General features: G+C 39.8%; 1 protein-coding gene across 11 annotated transcripts in view; it reads left to right on the top strand.

Annotated features, from left to right (window-relative positions):
- The window catches only part of PCDH1 (protocadherin 1), a 166,952-nt gene extending 144,918 nt beyond the window's left edge, over positions 1-22,034 (top strand). For 7 of the 11 annotated variants that reach the window (XM_072145643.1, XM_072145641.1, XM_072145639.1 and 4 more), the window contains 2 exons: positions 4,605-4,664; positions 15,301-22,034. In XM_072145643.1, coding sequence (XP_072001744.1) covers positions 4,605-4,664; positions 15,301-15,707 — 467 coding nt within the window. In that variant the 3' untranslated portion in view covers positions 15,708-22,034. Of the gene's footprint in view, positions 1-4,604; positions 4,665-10,994; positions 11,128-15,300 lie in introns of all 11 variants that reach the window. The other 4 variants (XM_072145648.1, XM_072145640.1, XM_072145649.1 and 1 more) reach the window with 3 other exon arrangements.
- The last annotated feature ends 557 nt before the right edge of the window (positions 22,035-22,591 follow it).

Below are 22,591 nucleotides of genomic sequence, written 5' to 3'. Positions count from 1 at the left end.
CGTTCTTCTGCGCGGTAGGCCGGATACGCCCTGCCGTTCTTCTACGCGGTAGGCCGGATCCGCCGTGCCATTCTTCTGCCTGGTAGGCCAGATCCGCCGCGCCGCTCTTCTGCATGGTAGGCCGGATGCGCCCTGCCATTCCTCGGCACGGTAGACCGGGGCGCCCTGCCATTCCTCTGTGCGGTAGACTGGTACAATGAGGCAGGGGGACACAATCAGATGGGAGGGCAACAATCCTCTGCACAGTAGAATGGGCTATACAATGCTGTGCACTTGGATTCCTTGTGAAAAAGCTATTCATAATCAATAATCCCAGGTCTTTTGTGCTTTTAAACCTGTCCCTGGGTCCTTTGAACATGTGGCATCATAGAATTCCTTCCCACAAGACAGGTGAGCGATGGAGCAGGTGGTTTACCTCGGCCGCATGCATTAGGAGTAAATTACTGTGGCATTGGCGATAATTTCAGGAGAATTACTGTCAATTCAAAGCTGTTAATTCTGCTGGTGCTTTATCACCATTTTACCATATGCTTAATAAAATAAACTTCCAGTAAAACAAAATGCAATATTCAGTGCAAGCTTAGCAGTTATATTTTATTATCCCGGAGAACCACTTGCATTTATTAATCTTTGGTTAATGTGTCTTCAATAGGCAGGAGCCTCCTATACAAAGAAAAAACATTCTATGACACCAATGAAATGTCCTAAATGGCATTTTCAATGGTCTTCAGGTACCTGATGGCGTAAAGACAAACTGGAAAAGTTTTTTTTAAGTATCTCTTTTTCAATGTTTATTGAATCATCTATTGGTCATCATCTTTGAGAAGACCCCCACCCCCACTTATCCTAGAAGATCCTTTAGCCTGGCGACTTCTCTTCCAAGCTATATTTCACTTTGAGAATGTGACCACTAGAGGGCTCTCCATTTTGTATTATAGACAAAAAGAATTCTGCATCCTTGCTTTGGGGCCTGCTGCGAATGAAAAGCGAGAGGGCAATTAAAACTGTATAGGTGGCAATGAGGAACACTGCAAAATAATCGGTTATAAATAACCAAAACCCATTTGTTTCAGTTTCATTGGATGTGGCGTTGTGGGGAGTAGTTTAATGAGTCTTCAATTGGGCTACATTTTTGTACTTGGGCTAAAACACAATTCTACAAGTATTTTTCCTATTGCGCAATATCTGGCGACCCCTATTTATCCACCTTGGGCGCCATGCACACAACTATTTGGGGGCCAGTGATACAGCTGCACAATTTTTGTCTGTATCACAGCCCCGATAGAGGTTTTACCACTCCGTGACCTAGCCGGGCAGCTGCTTGGCTTCCCCTCCCTTCTCCACAAAGCCATGTGCTACCCTCTCGTATGGCCCTGGTGATCTGCATGCAGTCTTACTTGCATAGCCGTCGTGCTTGATGTAGTCCTGGCCATTAACACAATACGGTACAATATGTTAATTTTCAAGAAGTCCATTTCCTGCAGAGCATCATCTTCAGGTTGTAAAGTTCAACCCCAATTAGCAGCGTATTGCATAAGAATGGAAGCACTCAGCCATCTAATGCTACTAATACATAATTTAAGAGCCATGTAATAGCTTCTCACATTTAGGTTTTAGAACCATAATGAAAAACCCACGTAAGAGTTGGCCCTTACTTAGTGCTTTGCACCTATGAAATGAAGAAAAAAAATTGGCCAACCTCCATGTATTATTATCCAAGTCTATCACCCAGTGTTAATATCCCGTTGCCATCATATCCATTATGGGCCCTGTAAAGGGTTAAGAGTATCCCTATAAAGCGGAGAGTTTTATAAGGTTTAGTACCGGCCTGTAATTGCTCGGCGCTTGGCTTGATCCCATCAGCACTGCCCATCCCACCACTGGAGATGTTTTTGTGGACGGGTTAATGATGGTGAATTTCCCAGGCCACCCCGCTAACAGCACAAATACGCTCTGCATCTCATCATATCGAGGCCCGGTAATTACACATTCATAGCCTCCTTCAATCTCCCGGCAGGGTCTCCAGAGGAACTCGGCTGCACACAGAATTCTGGCTCTTCATCTCTCTTTAAACTCATCTATTCTCCTCCTGACTTGTCGTCTTATAATATCATTCTTATGCGCCTCCTCTTACCCAATCTCTCTCCTCTGTCAGTCTCTCTTTTTTTATTTTGTGTCAGAATGTCTTTTCCTATAATCTCTTTTCCCGTTTTTATGATTTGGTTCTTTCATTTTCTTGAAAGGAAAATCTCAAGAAATTGAATGTTCAAGCCTGGATGAATCCACCGCGTTGAGTTGCGGGAAGAAATCTAAATATCATCTTTGGCCCACAGTGCCTTGTGGATTAGGGTGCTGGTTCTGCTCCATTGTGTGAGTCAGCATTCCTGAATACCTGGCACTTGTAGCCGTGTGCAGAGGCTGCACTGGAATAGACATTTAGCCCTTAGATTAATGACAACAAAATCAATACCCCGTGCTGGCAGCCGAGTTGATGGTTCTTATGGCAGCCTGTGATGGCCTTGTAAGTTACCCCTTGCTCGAGAACTGTTAATGCGCATTGATGGCAAACAGCACAGCAGCTGATCTCTCACAATAACTCGCTCACAATTTCTCAATGCCAGAATACCACGACTGGCAGCAACGCAACTGCTGCAGGCTGATCTGATATCTGATACCCCCAGGAGACCTCCATCTGAACGTGTTCATAACATTTCCTCATAGACAAAATAACAGCCACGAAAGTGGATAATGGCATTTCTTTGACAAATTTAATTAGAGCCTTAAGTATTTTTCTGGGAACGGCTTTACTGGAGAGGCAACAGTCACATTGATTTGCTGTACTCGACTGAAGATTGTTAGCTCCTTTGACCAATATTTGCGCTGGACCCAAATCAATACTCTCGAATTGTGTGAATATATTTAGATGGGTATGGCCAGCCTTAGAGTGGCCCTTGTGCTCTACCTTGTATTGCCTGTGCTCCCTGATGTACAATATAATGAAATCGTGTGATTTGGGGCTCAAATATCATTGGTCTATTAATAAATTAAAACCATTTAGATGCTTCTCGTAGCACCAAATGGGGGTACCTGGTTGTACATTTCCATTGTTTAGGCACTGGCAGCTGTAAGGCCTTCTTCAGTGATGTACACAAGCATAACATGTCCAGAGATCGTTTTACAGATTTTTCTGATTTTTCTTTCATGATAAATGCAGCGGAGCATATTGCTTCATTGTTGGCAGCTAAGGGACGATTGACCCTAACTGTTCGTTCAGTCATGTTACGAAGACTTGTTGGGATGTTAAGTGGGCCACTGATAGACTTTGTATGAATTCCCTGAATGTACAGATTCTCATCCTGAGCATTCATGACCACATCTAGGTGGCAACGTCGGGGTCCAGCTCACAACCCAGACAACATCATGCCATAATTTATAGGTTCACCATCATTTTCTGACCCTGCACACACAGTATGTTAATCCTGACTGCTAGATTGTACTCAACTACAAAATAAGGCCATGTATTTTTGAGTTTAACGCTTGCCCATGAGTTGTCTGGTATTGAAGTTGGTTCTCTATTACAAAAGCCGCTATTCCAGTAAATACCCATGGACAAGAGTAAGGTCTCATAGAGGCGAACTTGTGCCGAAACACCTGCAAAATGTAAAGTGTGCCCGTTTTGATGGTCGTAAATGGAAGGGTTAAGCAACACAAAGGAGCTGAGTGGCTACAATATGGACAGGAATAGGACCTGTTCGATATTTTGTGGAGGAGCTGCTTGGCTCAGTCACAGTGCAAAAAAGACCTCCTAAGGAGGACCTACGCTATCCAAATTTTTGGCTATATACGGTCATGTGCATGAGGCCCAAAGCTGTGTATGGGGTGGGAAATATAAAAACCCTGTTTTCTAATTTCTGAAACCCCCTATTCTTGTTCCTTTTTAACCTCTTTCTTCAGCTGATGTAGTGTTCCTAACGTATATTAAAACCACTTCAAAAGCTCTCCAATCCCCAGTGCAAGTCATACATCGAGTAGGTAGTAAGTTGGGAAGCTGAGCTCTGGGATGCTGTTCTTAAGATGTCCTTAGAGTACTTGTCACCAAATTCATGTGAAAGTCATTTAGTTGCTGATCAATTTGGTGTTTTTCTCTTTTTAGAATCTGCCAACTTGTTCAAAAGATATTGGCCCCGGAAGTTTACGAGAGAGTTTGCTCATACTAGACAAGAGGGTGTAAACTATTGGCTCACACCCCCCAGGAGAAAAGTTACTGCCCTATTTCTACTTTGCACTAATTTACTAATAAACTTCCAGGGGCCATATCTTTTGGAATTGAAAACAGATTTTAGAAAATATGAACACCAAATTGATCAGGGGCAAAGCACCAATGAAATGGAGGTATGTGATTTTAGCAATTTGTACTTGGTGTCAGTTCTTCTGTAAAAGAAATTTGCTTGAATTTGCTCTCTGAACTACTATGGAAGGAATAAGGTGATCACCGATAAATTTTTTATTTTCTGACTGACCAATTAGTTTTCTACTGTCAAAATGATTTTCCTCCTCCCTGAGTCACAGGTGACCACCTTTTTCCCTTCATGTCATTTCTGCAGACACAGAAACAGTAAACGACCCAGAAAACAGCTGCGTAAATCTCAACCTCCTTTACTCCTGTAAGTATAATCTAGTGAATATGAGGGAGACTTGATCCCCAGTCATGCTGTAACATTCAGCTTTTTTTTGTTTAGTATCCTATTTTTTTTTCTTTTAGGCTTTGTTAGTCCTTATGCCGTACATATATAAATCTGATATTTGTGTTTTACATTCTGTCATATAATTTACTTGACTTCGAATTTCCATATTCCTGGTGAATTTTACACCAGAGTGACCATACTCCATCGTCTACCACGCTGGTATCCCTAAAAGGCGACAACAATATTGATATCCTGTCCTATGCATCACTGAATAATACTGGATCGGTAGGGGTCCGGCATCGAGTACCCCAACAGATCAACGGAGAATGACCTGGGAAAAGGGCAACTCCATTCTCTGCTTAGTGGTTCATCAACATTTGGCTTCTGTCCATATGAAGGAGGTTGATCTGCTTTAAATTGTTCCGACCATAAACTAGAAACTGAGCAAATTTTGTTCTTTTTTTTAGTCTTTCAACTGACCTGTAAGGGTGCTTGGAGTGAGACCCCAATTAATCTGATATGTAGGACCTAAACCATAAACATGTTAACAATATTTTTAGAAGAAGTTTGTGCTTACCATAAATTTACTGTTTAGAATATCTTTGTTTGAATTTTGTGCCCTTCATCTGTTGTCACTATTGAAAACCTAAATTATAGGGAATCTGTCAGCAGTTGTGACCACTCAAAGCTGAAGAAAGTGTTGGGCATATGTATGGTCATCCCTGTGTGTTAGGTGTTGACCATACATACCTGTGTGTTGTGTGCTGGAAGCAGCAGGATTGTAAAAATGTATTTATATTACAAGATTGTAGCTGGACTTGGTGTACTGGTGTATAAGCTCTCTTCCCTGAACACCGTGGTGCTCCTAGCACCTGAGTAACTGGAGACAGAAGCCTGCTACATCAGTGACCCAGAGGTGAGGGACTTTGAAACATTGCATTAAAAAGCTTTCACACACCAATGCAACAAGTCCAGCTACAATTTTGAAATAAAAATGGATTTTTATGCTACACAGAAAATTATGGTTAAACTGATTTTCCATGATGAATATGTAAACTATCTGCAACTCTATATGGTCATAACAGCTAATGATTCCTTTTACAGTTTATTACTGAACAGTTTATTACTGAACAGTCAGTGTGGGCTATGTAATACTGTGTAGCGACACACCCTGCGGAAAAGTAGAATACTGACATCCAGTTATCCACCTATTCATATGTTTTTAATGTGGAATAACAGGTGACATCACAATGCAGAGCCTTCACAATTGTTTGATAGGTGATAAAGGTATTACAAGTAAAGTTTAGTTCACGCCTGTGTTCCGCATTCCCCCTTCCATTCTGAAATGGTGAAAAAAAATAACTCGGCAACCAGCGCCTTATTTTTTTCTGATATTATGGAAGCCAACCATTTGTTCATTCGCATAAATGTGGAACGGAAAGTTCAACTTCTGTTCTTAGTTACTTAGGAAACCCCTGACCCAGCCTAGGGAGCCTAGGTCTCATGCACTAGACAGTTATGGGGGCTGTGATATGCCCCCCCCCCCCCCATATAGGTCTGTGGCACTCATTCATAGTGCGGAGATAACACACTATGCAGAGGGGTGAGGAGCACTCTTCCCTCCTCCCTCACCTCCTGGCTGTGTGCTAGCCCAAGTTACGGAGAGCGCCTCATGCACTAGACAGTTGCAGTCCCTTTTTGTGACCATTTTCCTGCCACAAAAATCAGATATGTGTCGCCATATGTAACCTGTATGGTGGATGGCAACCCTGCGACCTGGTCACCTGGGTAACCCATTGCAAAAAATGTCCCGCATGCAGTGGGCAACATCATATGCGACCGGGTTTTTTTTGCGTTCCTAAAAAAAAAAAAAAAAAGACCTTTTCTATTTTTTGTGTTCAGGGTATAGTGAGAAATACGGCTATCAACATATTTCCCATAGTCAGTGGGGCCGTGTTTTGGACACAAAAAAGTTACGGTTTCATATTTTGTATCTAAAAAACTGTAATGTGCAAGACATATAAGAAGAGTTGAAAAAAATTTGCGTGCTTGGATGATGGCAGTGAAACTTTTTTGCTGCTTTTACTGTATAGGCTTTAGTGGACTGCACACTAATGTAACTAACCGGGTCCCGACGCCCACCACCCAATCATGAAATAATTGCGGTTCTAGAGAGAGGATACCTTGGACCCCTCATCCTCGCCACGGCACACAATGACTCTGAGCTGTGCGCTGCGTTCCCCAGAGTTTCCTTCATTGCACGTGCAGCTTCATGGAAAATATAATGCCTGATACTTTTCCTCCTCTACCCTGTTATTTCAGCCACTATAATTGTGTGGGGTCTCCGAAATCCCTATGCTGGAATCAGTAAGCATATAATTATACTGAAGAAACAAAGCCTCTGGGAATCAATTGCAAGACTTTTCTCAGATGGTATCAGATCCATTCCCCCAATCTGCAGCGCTCTTCATTTATACAGCATACAGTATTGGCCGTGTGTCTCCTAATAATCCAGACATGGACTACACTGGATTGTCGAAGTAGGTTGACTCTCCAGAAGGACATGACACCTCAAATCTACATGTCCTCAGAATCTCCTGTGATCCAACCACATAGCCTAATTCCGTCAGTGTACATATAACGGGAGGCTCTTGAGAAGGTGGTCACAAACACAAGTTGTAGCTCAGAATAAACAATATAATAATATATAACTAGAAAAATAAGACTTCGGAGATGGAGAAAGTCTACCACGATCTAAGCTTAGCGATTATAAAGATAGTCTGTTACTTCCGACAGTAAACACCATCTCAAAATATAACAACTTATAAGAAGCTACTACTATGATATAAATGGTCTCTACTGAGCTTGAAATAAGTTTCTTCTTTTGTACCTGTAGTCTTATGTGGGTGAGCAGGTGCTTTATGTTGCTCTACAGTATTTGCAAACAGGATTCGGTTCTGTAATGCAGCTTTGAATTCTATCATATATGGGTTTATATAGTTTGGAGAAGGGCTTGGGAGTAAAAAGTATTGGGAATCCAAACCAGACTCCTAGGAGAGACCATAAGAGTTCACACTACCCCGCCCTAACAAAGTGACTGACAAAAGTCTGCAACTTGTGTTATAGTCCTAATTGTTCTGTGGGGGCAGATTAAGACTCGCAAGGTCTTTCTTGGAAGTCCTGTCATAAGTTACGTATCGGTTCTATTGAGGATGATATAGGGCGGGAAGAGCTGAGCAGATAAGTTATGGCTATCTGTATGCAGGAATCATGTTCTAGAGCAGAAGTTAAGTATTTTATTTATCAGGCCTATGCTTGGGACCCTTCCTTGTGTAACTGTACAGAATAGAGCCACCCACTGGCCCATGAACAGAAAAAGACAGCGATAAATAAAATACATATACTTAATCTTTGTAGACCACTACAGTTAATCTCCTTCTGTTCTATAACAGGCTACCTGCAGATCAGGCCCAGTGTTCAAGGATCACTGGAAAGGGGTTTACCAAATATGATTTTTATGCCCGAACCATAGGTTGGGGTAAAAATCTGATCATAGAGGGTCTGAGAGTTCATGAGTAGAAGGCTCAGGTTTTTAGTAATTGAAAGTAGTGACAGATTGAGCATGTGTCCTCGATGCTCCACTCAATATTATGCGAGTATCGGAAATTGGTGTACACAGTTTGGTGAATTGGTGACTATGGCACCCCTATTAACTCAGCATCATGCATCAAGCATCATGTTCGGGAATTTCCAACAGAACACATGCTTGACCTTCAGCTTCATCTAGGGACAGGGGGCACCATCTTCACACTGCAGGGATATGTTCTCGTGTTCACTGGGGTTCCGAGTGAATTGGCCGCTCGTAATATTGTTATCCTCCATCCACAGGCTTTAGGTTTAACCATCGAAGATATTTTTGTGTGTTTTTGCCATAATTTCCTGGTATGTTCGCTAGGCATATTTCTTTGCTCCTCTTATAAAGGATAAAACTGCTAGAACAACATGATCCGAGCACAGTCTCGTAAAACAATTGCTTTCGAAAATTACAGATTGACCACAGGTACAGCCATAATAAAACTCACTGTGAGACTCTTGCGTAAAGCCTCTTCTAGTTGAAAATATATTTCATAGTGTGTTTTTTTTTTCCATTATCCTCCCATAAATTCTCTTCTTTTACCTAGAATAAAGCTCTTCTAGATGAAAAAAAGCCAGGTCCATGCTTCTGCTCCTCATTTGCATGCCCGTTTCCATATTCCCTTTGGCTCTTGCTATGCTTCATGCTACGCCTAGCTTTTCTCCTTTGGGCCTCTACTTGTAATTTTAGATTATCCCAGAATCTGTGAAAATCCTGCTTTTTGCCAGTGGCGATTGCAGCAGCAAATCTAGCCAAATGGTCCAGCAAGTATCTGATGAATTCTATTTTGCCCTTGTTTTAGCATGTTGTAAGTGTTCAGCTTTGTTAATGCATTGTACGTATGTGTCTAATGCAGAAATTCTGCTCTATAGTAATAGCTATATAACCGGGATACGGTAATTGCATTTGTCTATTGCATTGAGTGTTAAAATAGAGTATTTTTTGGGGAATGGACATCAAACTGGTATACTCGAAGCCATGCCCACTAACCAAAAATGTCCAATAAATACATTTATATTTATCCGATCCCCTAGTACCTCAAGTAGGTTATCCATATACATAAGACTGTTGAAATTGGCTTACAACACTCTTCTCCAAATCCCTACCCCCAATACACATTAGGATTGTCCCACCTGAATTTCCATGTGTTGTAAGAAGGCAAAGGGTTGTACCATGGGTGGAAAAACCCTTTACAACCAGTAGATCATGCTGAAATTATATATCCGCTTGAATTACAATAAGTGTTAAAGGGGTTCTTCAGGATTAGTTAAAATGTAGCCATGGAACTTGATTCTATAATGAAATAAAAGTTTGAACATTAGAAGTCGTGCCATATTACCAAATCACCATGAGCAGGTTATATTTCACCCAAAATTCCCCAAATTTCTGTAGCAAAATTGATTCCACCTTTAAAAACCATACCAAGGTGTCATACCATGGATAAAACCAGTTGTTGGTCTTTAAGGGAGATCCACCACTGAAAATAATCTTTACAAAGCACCACCAGTGGTTTTTGGAGGTTAAACATCTTAGTGGAACTATACCTTTATTGTAGATATTGTATTATACTGTAGACCTTTCTCTTTTTGTATTAAAAATTACTTTCATCTTATTGTTGCTGAAGTGCTTTGGGGAGGGGATTGTTACTGGAGCCCCTCCAGGTTCCAGCTTCTCAACACCCATAGCACTTGTAATCCGGCTATCTACAATAAAGGTATAGCGCCATTCAGATGTTTTACCTCTACAAAGCACTGGTGGTGCTTTAAGGGGTACATTTCCTTTTAAGTGGGCCATCTTTATCACTACCAACTTGCCACATTTTACAGTTGTGTCCCACCAATGCTTTTAGTGCAGTTGAAATTTGGTCTGTAACTCCACCATTCCCGAACAATATTTGTTAGTTTCTTCACCTTATATGCTAATTAGTATCTCTACTGTCATGTGGGCTGTGCCAGGTTGTCTGCTCCAGCCCAGGACCACTCACCTAAGAGAGGGCCTAATTAGTATATTGGTTTCCAAAAATCATTAAACGGAATGGTTGGGACAAGAGACAAAATTCCAACAGTGTAGAAATGAATGGAGTGGGACCTCATAAAGGATGAACAAATGTGGAGGTGGTGAATAGTCCTCTTTAAAGGGCATCTACCACCAGGATGAAGGACTGTGCAAATGAGCTTGAGGGGCTCCAGGATCCATGGGTGTTAATGGAGCCTGGAGCCCTGTAGGCTCATTTGAATACAATCTTTCATCCTCTATCATGAGCATTTGGCTTGGTTGGCACATAGAATAAGTGATAGCTGAACAGATATATGGAAAAGTGCAAAAAAAATAACAATGTAGCCTTATAAAGATCAAAGCAAGAACCTTATTACAAATCATCCGTATCCTTCATGAATAAATGTTGGGTTTGAAGAGGAACTAAAGGGGAACCAATTTTAAGTGGGCAGAATTATTTCAGCAATCTTGCGAAGGTAAAGGGGCACTAAATAGTCAATCTTCCCAGTATATGAATATATTCTACAAGTGGCAGCCATAGGGTAGACATTCTGTATGTAAATGTATACGTACACATGTGTTACACGTGAGGAACAATGTGTGTGATGTACCTTCTCTCCCTGTCTCACTGGCCGTCCTCTTTCTCTCTTTATCTCTCTTATACATGCGCACTGCCACAGGGAAGAGCGGTGAAAATTTCGATAGTCCGCTAACCCGGGACGTGCCAAGATTAGGCTGCGGTCTGCCTCATTATAAAGTTCTAAAGTCTGCAGGGCAGGCGACTCTGCAACCCGCGATGTAGAAAGGACTCTGGTAAATGACCTCCTGTTCCTCTTCCACTCTCGTTACATTGTTTTTAGGGAGGACAGGGGTGTGCAGTCTATCCGTTAGCGTGCTTCGGGTGGGTTCAATAGGCATTGGCTCTAAATAAAGTGTACACATTGTATTATTGTCACCACTGTATATTTGGCCGTGCTCTCATTTCAGAACCCAATGAATGGATGCTCCTATACATATTGTCTCTGGAGTGGCCATTGCTTTGATTAGAGCATGTCCTCTATTCGATACCCTAACTACACTCAATTGATGCCATAGGGAATTTTTTTTTCTCTTTTGCGTAAAGTACAATGATCTAGAGCAAGCCCATTTGTGGATGCCATGATGGAGTCTATTAAAATGGGGACTCCTAGCTTAGATCATGTTCCTTGCATCATTTGAGGTTCTTGATGTCCTCCTTGATCCAGCAAAATTCAAAAAAGGAGGATCAAACACTACTGGGGTGTCCTTCTCTGCATATTTACATAAGTCAACCTTTGAACATACATAGATTTATATAAAGGGTACAGGGTGAGGTATGTAACCCTTACACTGTACCATTCATCATGATTGGATTATAGTTTTTCTAGTTGAGGATTCCTCCAGTGATCTGGGAATCCATTTCTTTAGACATTTTGGTCTCAGTGGGCATCTGTACAGTAAAATTATCATCCCTACTGAACTAAAAACACCAATTACCTTATTTTGCTAAATCTGTGTTCCCTATTCAATTTGTGCACATCAGGGTTTTTTTTTTTGGTTTTTTTTTGGGTATCTCACTTAACTGCTGTTATATCCAGAAATGTATCTTGGGTTACATATATTAAGAGATTATGGTCAGCTTTGACTGAGGTCATACATTTTAAAGGAATTTTAGGAGGAAACCAGGGTACCAGGAGCTGAAACTCCAAATTAGGACATACTTCATACATCTGGATCAACCAAAACCTCTCAGCGTTCCACATCTATCCTTTCAGGTTGTTTATCTTTCTGAAACGGTTTCAGTGTTCAAATTGACCTTCAAAACAAACACACCTTTATGCTCCTCCGTGATTGGTCAAACTTTCCCAATTTTGAAGGAAGCAGTAGAAAATCAAATGTCTATCACGTTTGGCAAATACATATTAACATTCTAAATTCCTACTTCTCAAGGATGATAAGCCACCACCCAATTTCATGTTCCTGTTTTCCATATGTATAGGAAATTCATGGTGTCATGCACCCTCTTGCCCAGTATCACTACAGAAGCAGGGCAGGGTCAATCAGATCTTGGTGTGAGGTGCTGGGCAGAAAGGGTTGCAGAAGACCTAGTGACTATGTCCATGGTGCATGACCCACCACGGCATTAAGATAAACATTCAGATTTCAAAACTCATGTGAAGATAATTTGTAGTATAGAAAATTTGGCAACAAAAACAATGCTAAAAATAAAATATGTGCAAATATGTGAAAATCCTCAAAAATATCGGCCATCTTTATATTCTTGTGCGTTTAATAATCTAATACCTTTTCTGCCGTAGCAGCTATAACCCTTGCTGTGACTGTAAAAGTAATTTGTATTCTCCCTTGCGCAATTCCCTACGAAGGTTTATCTTATTGTGGTTTTATTTTAATGTTGATTTTTTTTTTTTTCCTATCCTGATTGTGATATATTGTGATGTAAAGGCATTTTTGAGCATCTTGGCATAAAATTGTTTTTTGTTGCTAAATATGCTTTTTGTAGCTAAAGATCTCTGTATTCTATGTGTATTCTCGAAACTGCCAAGAGAGTCTGGGGATGCCTGGTGAAGAGGTGGAATGAGGAGGGGTAGTAGGAGGGAGGGATGGGACTCTTAATAGCCCAGGAGAAGGGATGCACCAGCTGTCAAACAGACAGAGGCAAATGCATAGTGAACCTTAAGGGTCCCCAAATCGTCAGGTTTATTGTTCAGCAAGAATAGTAATTAAATGTTTTGTTTTGACATTTTGATGGGGCACCGGGGCCTCCTGTCTGGTTCTTGCAAATACTTTGCAAACAGTTACATCAAACTGTAGCTTATTTCACCTTTGTTGCATCACAGGGGATCAACTTCTGACCAGAATAAGAAAGTATATCTAAAAGGATCTGGATTGTAGCGATAGACCATTTTTTATTAAGAAATATAAAATCGGTATATGCTAATAATATACATGCTCTGAGCCTGGTGCTTCCCGCTGGCTCCTAAAACAACACTATCAATCACTGCATATTTTTACATTCATTCTTTGTCTAGAAATTGACTTGTGCTTTTCCCATACAGATTTTTTTTTACTCTGTTTGTCAATACATTATGCAAAACAAATTTAAGCAGCATAATTTGTAGACGCTGGAACACCGGGCCGCACCGGGCCGCAATCCCTGCTCGAACAGACGGTACAGCTTCTCCAGCATCTTTAGTGTAGTGTTTTTAGTATAACAAGTGGGATGGAGAAGTGAAAAGAATGTGTTTTACTTTGTAGATTCGGGTCTTGATGTGGACTTTAATTGGGTGCGTGTTCTTCTTTTGTGACCTTGGATATGACGGATATGTTCTTTGGACTTCACATACTCGAAACTTTGGATCAGCATTTCATTCTTTTTCTATGGAAAAGACTTAGACGGTCTTAAAGTGATTGTCTATAATAAGAAAGGTTGCCACCCCCCCCAAAAAATACATCTATGGACTCATCCTGATCCTAAATGACCACCTGTAAAATAGATGTGAATAAGGGAGGTTTTGGTTATAGCCGATATTCTTCATGGCATCATTGTCTTCTTTAGTGAATACTTTGCTTCACAAGTAATATTATTGTAATATGTTTTTGGACTAATTTATTTTGGATTTTTATACTTGCACCACTGGAATTACTTTTGTGGATTTTTGCTTGCTGAGGTACACCTAAAATGGCATCTACTTCCCAATAATTGTCCCCTTTTTTCAAAATTTCAAAGTCACATGGTGGGCATGCTCGAATAACTGTTGAGGCCAATGATTGAATGTAGAAGTCACATGACTGTTCTTTGTGGGAACAATAGATTGATCACACTGGATTAACTCAGGTTTCATTTAATATTATGATGTACGCTAAAAAAAATCCTTGTAGGTTTTCAAAATGTTGGCCATTTTGTTCTTGCTTCCTTGACCTGTGGCGTAACTAGAAGAGACAGGGCCCCATAGCAGAGTTCTGTATGGGGCCCACTTCCCCCGTAAAAAATGTACATATTTGTATATACACAAATACAACATATACACTTACAGCATATATGGACCACGCACATCCAACTATTACACACCCAATACCGCAGACGCGGGTGCCCTCTGACGTTGTGGGCCCCATAGCAGCTATGCCCCTGCTACTGACTAAAATAACAATGATAATCAATCCCTATGAATATTGTGTTTTTTGGGGAGGAGGAGTTTTTGTTTTTTACATTGGCACAAATCAACCTAGTGACCTTTCTGTATATATACTTGCTATTTATGCCATTCTGTACCACTATTTTACGATTTTGACATCTTTTTCTGAAATTTTTTTCAATATCATTTCATGAATGTGGATGAAGAGCTTAAGCAAATGCAGTTGGCTTTTAAATATATGTTCTATAGCTATATTCTAGACTCCTTTATTGTAGTACAAGTGGTTATCTGTATTGGGTATAGTGAAGATATATGCCTTTGGATAATTTGAATATGATAGCGTTTACTTTGGATGGTGGCTTCTAATTATCATGTTTCCATGATTCTTACATATACTATGACAACATACAGTTTTACATGCCATGATTGTGCTTCAATGGCATATTTTTTTCTATGGCTTACCTAATCCACTGATATTTAAGGCACAATACCAGGCCACGTGGTGGCCAGAATTGATGGAACAAGCTCCCGAAACCGTGCCAAGATGGCAGTTCGGTGGGGAAGTAGGGACTTCTTGCATCATGTATCATTAAGATCTTTGGAGTCCCATACCGGCCACCATGAGTATGAGACTCATGGACTGAGTAAGCCTTTAGAGAGATGATTCATATTCACTTCCTATATTATATAGTATATTTCAAAGAAAAGGCACGTGTAGTGAAACATATCTGGGGATATACTGTAGAATAAAGACATAGTGATGAATTTAAGTAACTAAACTAACCAATATTTGTGTTCTTCTACTTGTCTTCAGATCTCAGACCACTGCCTGATGTAGCCATGACGGGAAACTGCACGCGGGAATGTACAGAATATGGACACTCTGATACTTGCTGGATGCCCGGCCAGCCATCCCCCAACCGCAGGCCCAAGAATGCCCTGAAGCTCTCCACTTTTGTGCCTTACCAAGACAAGGGGAGTCAAGAGCAGATTGGCAATGGGAACCCCAGAATTCCAGAGGACCGCATTGGAGGCAACAATAACAGCACCACCAAAATGGCCAACATCCAGCTGTTACCGACTTACAGTGCCTTTACCAGTAACAGCCATGAGCCATGTACGGACTCCCCTATGGAGGAAATCCCACTAACCCAAACGGCGGATTTCCAGCACGCCACAACTCCTTCCTCCCAATCTGCCAAGAGGGAGATATACCTGTGAGATTCACTTTTTGGCATGGTTTGAACTTTAAGTGAAGGAAGATACCATTGGGATACACAGACCTAAACCAGGCTAACTTTTAAATGAAGGAGACTTAAGAGAGGAACTTAAAGACAATTGCTTTATGGTCCATGCAACTGCTTCTAGGCCTATGCCTATTTTATTTTGTGTTTTATTTTTTTTTTTTCAGTTTTCCATTTTTATTTTGTTTTTCCAATGTAAAATTTGAAATAGTCCTCTACATAGACAATTCATTGTCGTAATGGTCAGAACTGGATTTAGAGAGGAAGCACATTTTTTTTTTTCCTTTTAAACGAAAATGTAGTTTTTATACAAAAAGGGAACTTGCGTTAGGTTTCTCGGCCAAAGATGAGAAACTGTAAAGCAAAGGTGGACTTTATAAGCCATTGTGGTTTGTGTCTGAGAATCCTGAAGAAGGGTGTTCTTGGTGCTGTCATCACTTCTGGTACATAGGTTGAATGTCCTCATTTGTAGGAGAAATTACTGTCTCTTTGTGGTGGATGAATGAAAGTTGGTAGAGGTTTTTATTTTAATCAATTTTTTTTTTTCTTCAAACACTTGGCACTAGGCTTAGATTAAGGTTCTTCTGCATATATATATGTATACATAGGCACATTCAATGACGCACATCTTCCCATCAGAAATTAATCTTAAGTTTCTGCTCAGGTACTTTAGTATCTGACTTTGTAGACCCGTGTGTCAAAAAACAAAAAAAAAAACAAATACCCAGATTTCCGTCTCGTACGTGGTACTAAGGTTCTTTCGACGTAAATGTCAATAAATCTCTTCAGAAATATTTTTGATATTCAACCTGTTACGGTATTTATTTTTTTCATTTTTTTCCCCTAAAATTAGCTTCTTATTAACAGCATGCTGACTCCTGTCTTTAATTTTTTTTTTTTCCAACATCCATTCAGTGATCAGCCAATGAGATGGTTACTGTTGTTTTAAGGTCCGTTTAGATGAAGGTGGTCATCACATTTGACAGATACTTTTATAAAATGGTTCATGTAACGTCACCTATTTTTTATTTGATTTACTGCATGCTAGTGCGAAAAATAAAAGTAAGAACTGTTTAGCCTTGAGCCAAACTTGATGGAGGCTAGGCAAAATGCCTGAGGCTACTCCCTTAGGCGATGCTTCACAACTACTTTTTAAAGGGGGTCTAGTAATTTAGTGAAATATCTGGATGGTGTCAACACATGTCCTTAGGTAACGGGTGGGATATTATATACCAAAGGTGCCAACTGAATGAGTACGGATGATTGCAAGGGACAGCGATGGGGACCAAACTGTAATCTATCTGCATATCCAACTCATCAATAACAGGGTAAGCTGCGAGTTTGACTGGCCGTTTCATGTAGACTTCTGTAAATACAATCCCTTTGAATGAAGATTAAGTCTGCCTGATTTCAGCTTTTTATTGTTGCAAGAAACCCTTTTTTTGTTTTGGTTTTTATTTTATTTATTGTAATTTAATTTTCGACTACACTCTGCTAAAGGGCCTACAGCCGGTTCGGCCTTTTTTTCGATACGAGAGCATGTAGGCCGGTGTATTCAGTGGCATTACTTCCTGTTTCTATTTAAAGGGGGAGAGAAATCTCTAAAAACCAGAGTAGAAAGGTTCAGTTCTGTGTGTGTATTTCTGTAAAACATACTAATTTGCACATAATCTGCCTAGATTTGCTCCTCTTCAATTGTAAATTGCACCTCCGAGCTCTGATCTGAAATTTTGTATTGTTTTTTTTTGCTTTTTTTTTTTCCCGGCAGAGCTTACCATTGAGTGATTCCGCAATGTGTTTTGGGGGGGGGGAAACCGGTAACCATTTTAGTAAAATGAAGGTTTTGTATCCTAGGAAGGGGACATGTAAATATGGCACTGCTACGCCATTTTACTTTTTCAGGGTTGGGTTACTACTGTTTTTTTCTTTTTGTTTTTAATTTTCCATTTTAATACACTGAGTGCATGGAGAAGAGAAATTGGAATGCTTTGTATTTGACTACTGGTATATAAAGGACGTATAGCTTCATTTCCCTCTCACAACATATGGTATGATGCTAATCCATATTGTTTGGTGCCACAGGAGCGATTGTTAAATAAAAGCTTAAAATGCCCCGATTCTATTATTCTATTATACGGTGTTGTATGAGCAAGTGTAACATAACCTCCACCTGACGTGTGCCATCTGTTCTCGTCACCTAATACTACTACATTGTTGCCTCTTTTTTTTTTTCTGATATTTTTCATGCTCTCATACCTTCATACACACGAAGTTTAATAACTTGATATCCTGAAGACAGACATGGCTTATGGCCTTTGTTTTAGTGAAAATTAGAAAATAAAGAACAAATCTAGTTGCCAAAGAATGCGGTATTAAAGCCAACCCAAAATGGGAAGACAACTTTTCAACACAATGGAAACCTTAAAGGGAATGTATCACCAGTTTAACTTTTTTTACGAATTCAAACCAGATAATCAGTGACATCATCTATTGTCAGTAGTGATGTAATGATGGGTCAGTGTTATCTATATAGAGGTCATTGTACAGGGAGGAGGAGGAGATAAGCTGTGACATCATCTATTGTCAGTAGTGATGTAATGATGGGTCAGTGTTATCTATATAGAGGTCATTGTACAGGGAGGAGGAGATAAGCTGTGACATCATCTATTGTCAGTAGTGATGTAATGATGGGTCAGTGTTATCTATAAAGCGGTTATTGTACAGGGAGGAGGAGATAAGCTGTGACATCTGTTGTCAGTAGTGATGTAATGATGGGTCAGTGTTATCTATATAGAGGTCATTGTTCAGGGAGGGGGAAGAGATAAGCTGTGACATCATCTATTGTCAGTAGTGATGTAATGATGGGTCAGTGTTATCTATATTGCGGTTATTGTACAGGGATGGGCAGGGTATAAGCTGTGACATCACCTGTTAAAGAGAGAGGTAAGAGATATTTATCTCCCATGACGGATGTAAAAAAGATGGCTGCTTCACAGTAAATTCTAAAGAATTAGTAAAAATTGCAGAAACAAATGATAAAATCAACATTTCCTTAAAAATATATATAAAACGAAAACTTTTTGAGGTGACACATTCCCTTTAAGTCCATTTTCTGTTCTGGTATGTAATATATAGAACTTCCTTTTCTGGTAAAAAGTTCCAAATTGCCTCTTTTATATATCCCTAGTTGCACCAAAAGGCAGATATTTAGAAAAATGTGCCCCAACCCCTTATCATGAAATGCATCAACACAAGGTTTTTAATTGTTAAAGAAACACTTAATGGATTTGTTCATCCAATTACAAGCCCATAAGTGTAGAGGCACAAATTTCATTCAAATATCAACCATGACTTCCAGACTTCCATGACTATATTTTTCCATCTGTATCCATATTTTTGTTTCCTGGTAGCAATTTAAAAAATTGTGGGGCAATTGGGAACACCTTAAACATTTCAATTTACAATCACCTACTATGTTATAGGTTTGAGGCTGATAGCCCACCAGCCGGCTCCAGTCATTGTCACCGTGCTCAGTCCATGGAATCTGACCAGAACACAATCACTCTTCCACGGACCATGTACATTTGTGTGCAGCAGGCCTAAGGCCGGTTTCCCACAAGTGAGCTCAGTCTGAAAAAAACCTTCTGTGCACTGTCAGGATTTCCCAGACCAAACTAGTATCCACTACTCAGCACTGACATGAGTCAACTCCAGTGAGGCTCCGTCTCCAGCTTCCGTCCAGGAAATCCTGCCATTGCACGGAATAGTTTTCTTGGACCGAACATGCACTTGGGTAGCCACCTTAAGAATGAGAGACTCAATGAAAAGGAATTGTCTGGGATAGCTCATGTGGGGCATAGACTCGTTACAACCATCATCATGGGCCTAATTTTTGGATACAATGTTATTTTGAGCCATTATTATGATGTCCAAACAACCTGAAGACATTTTCAAAATAATCCAGACATTTATTTTCCTCATTCTACCGAAACCTTATGGCACAGGCAACACAACGTTGCATTTTTATCTCCGCCTCTTAGCATCTCCATAGAAAACAAATTCTGCGTTGGCACATCACCAATCTGCAATTCTTGGCTTTTACATAATAACCGCTCATCTTTCTAGCCGTTGTTTATCTGCTCAGCTAAGAGACCTGTATAAGAATGGAAGATTGACAGTTTTTGCTCGGCAAGTGAGAGGTGACTATGTCGGAGCTGTGCTGCGCTCCCACATGATCTAATATGACACCTCTAACACACATCTCTGTCTGGGTAGGTTCTTAATTATCCATTCCTGTCTCCCATTCACTTGCTATCTAATTCCTCCCTCACCTCCACTCACCCTGGTGTTCTCTGCATTGCACTTTGGGATATGCGTTGCTCTTGCACGTCTAATTGTTGCTGCATTTTTAATGTGGGGTGAGATCTTAGTTGCAGAAAGTCTATTTTTGTGGTGCAATCATTCTTGACATTTTATGCACAGTGTGTAGAGCCGGGTTGGACAGCTCATGTGTCTTGACACATTTATACTCCTTAGAATATGATGGCTGTCACGGAAATTGCTTGGCCAAATAAGCAGTACACTTGTTAATGTCTTCCTTGGTAGTAGAAGCTTTGAATGGATGGCTTGCAGAGCATGATGGGGCATTTTAGCTTGTATATTGTACATTGCAGCCCTCATCACAAAAGGTCTTGTGTTCCCGTGCCAGAAGTACATCACAGATATCCTGTGGGGCAGCTAGTTCTAGGTATTACAATTGCCTATTGTAAGGAAATGGCTATTTTTATGTTGAGGCTATTATAGTATGGTGTCAGTTGAACCACAACAGAATTTTTTTGCCACTGCATGTCGAAAGAACAGATGTAGATATTGGATTATAGAGTGATGGGAGGCTAAGTACCTTAAATTTTTGATCCTCCCTCATTATTTGCATGTCATAAAAAGCCATTTTAACCTCTTTCCATTGCACTTGCAAGGTATCCCGGATAGGGTTTTCTTGTTGTGACCAGTCAAACTTTTTTGCCATATTCCAAAAACACCTGATGGTTCTTCTACTCGGTCTCCTACGATGGAAGCATTCTGTGCATGAACCTTTTAGTTTTTGGTCTGTATCCAATAAAGTATCATTCTTGACCAGGTTATTTGGGGTTTTAAGGTAAAATTTTGAGGGTTACCGTACATATTTATAAACTAGGAACTTGGGTCGGTGCTGTATTTCACGATCTGTGTACCTCAACTGTGTTGCATCCGGTCTAGAAACTTTACAAAAATTGCACAGTTCTGCTACTTTGCTTCACACATTTTTGGAAATGGTGACACTGTGTGTCCAAAATGTAGATTAATCCTACTGGGCATAATGAATTCATTCTTTTTATGCCATGTTTGTGGTTTTTTTTGCCCTTTTTTTTCTTAAATTTTATGTGCAATATGAGGGCAGGTCCTTGCTCCTATCGAAAAAGACTTTCCCATATTTGAGCCTGCACTAGGAGGACACAAGACATTTATGCGGAGGACAAAACCAAAGGTTACAACCTGAACGTGGTGGAAACAATTGGATCTCCAGTGGCTACATTTTGGCAGAGTAGTCTAATACAGAATGCTAAGTTGTGAAATACAAAATACAAAGGGTGTATGAAAAAAAAAAAAAAATCAAAAGCCTGTTTTTAGATTTTTAGTGTTGATTCTTTTTGCCTCCTGACCTATTAGGGTATTGGCAATGTCCGCCAATGGAAAGGGGCTAACACGAAAAAATTTAATTTACCTGCTTGTGATGCTGCCTTGTTTTGTACAGTTTTATGTACATGAAAGTGTTGCTTTTTAATATAAACCTTTAAAGAAATCTATATATATATACTGAAAAAAAATCCCCCACAAAAAAAAAAAACCTTGACTGAAAATATTATGGCAAAAGTATGTAACTATTTTTAAGATGGATAAATTAATATGTATAATCAGAAGCTATCGTTGAAGTTTTCTCGATTTCTAGGTATTTGATGTATTTTCCCAAGTTATCCTGAACCTTGACCTTTCTCTCTGGGAAGTTTTTTCTATCTTCTCTTCCTATTTTAATTTCATATTTTTTAATTTACATTTTTGTCACTCCTTGCTCCCCGTTTTATTTTATTAATCCTGTGAGCACAATCATTTTTTTTTTTCAGTTGTTTCCTGTTTTTAATTGTTTTAGCATGGCAAGAATAAAACAATTTTGTGGTCTGTCTATTACCGTTTTTACTTTTCAGATACATGAAAATCTTTCTGTTCTGTTTGCGGAGCTGTCAAATAAAGAATTCCATTGTAATTATAATCATGGTGCCTCACGATGATGTGTCAATCCTTTGTGTACCTTTGATGAGTTAATGAAGAATGATGGCTACTCTGTAATAAAGAGGAAAATTTTATTACAGGGTATGAAAAATCTTTTTAACAAATGGGGTTTTTTTACTTAATTTTATTCAAGATCCTGTGGTGTAATCACCATGACATACATGCTTGATTGTATAATGAATTAAAGGGGTTTCCCTAATTTCCAAATTTAAGGCATACAGTAGATTCATGTAGGTTTTGGTGAACCCTCCTGCCAATGATGTATAACGAAGATAAAAAATGTTCTACAGGAACCCATGATCAGCATGGGTCGCCAAAGCAAGGTGTAGGTATTATTTGATCAACATGGGTCCCCAAAGGAAGATTTAGGTATTGCTTGGTGAACATTTGTCCTCAAAGGAAGTTGGAGGTGTTTTTTGCTGGGAAGAAAGAATCAATTTTGGACACCTTTCTATGACCCTGAGCCAATTCACCACTTACCTGCTTGATAGCAATATAATTCCTTTGAAGATATGAAATTAAAAAAAACCATACACT

Source organism: Engystomops pustulosus, chromosome 4, assembly GCF_040894005.1.
Source record: "Engystomops pustulosus chromosome 4, aEngPut4.maternal, whole genome shotgun sequence".
In the NCBI taxonomy this organism is placed as follows: domain Eukaryota; kingdom Metazoa; phylum Chordata; class Amphibia; order Anura; family Leptodactylidae; genus Engystomops; species Engystomops pustulosus.
Note: the sequence above shows the minus strand (reverse complement) of the source record. Positions and strands in the feature narration are given on the sequence as shown.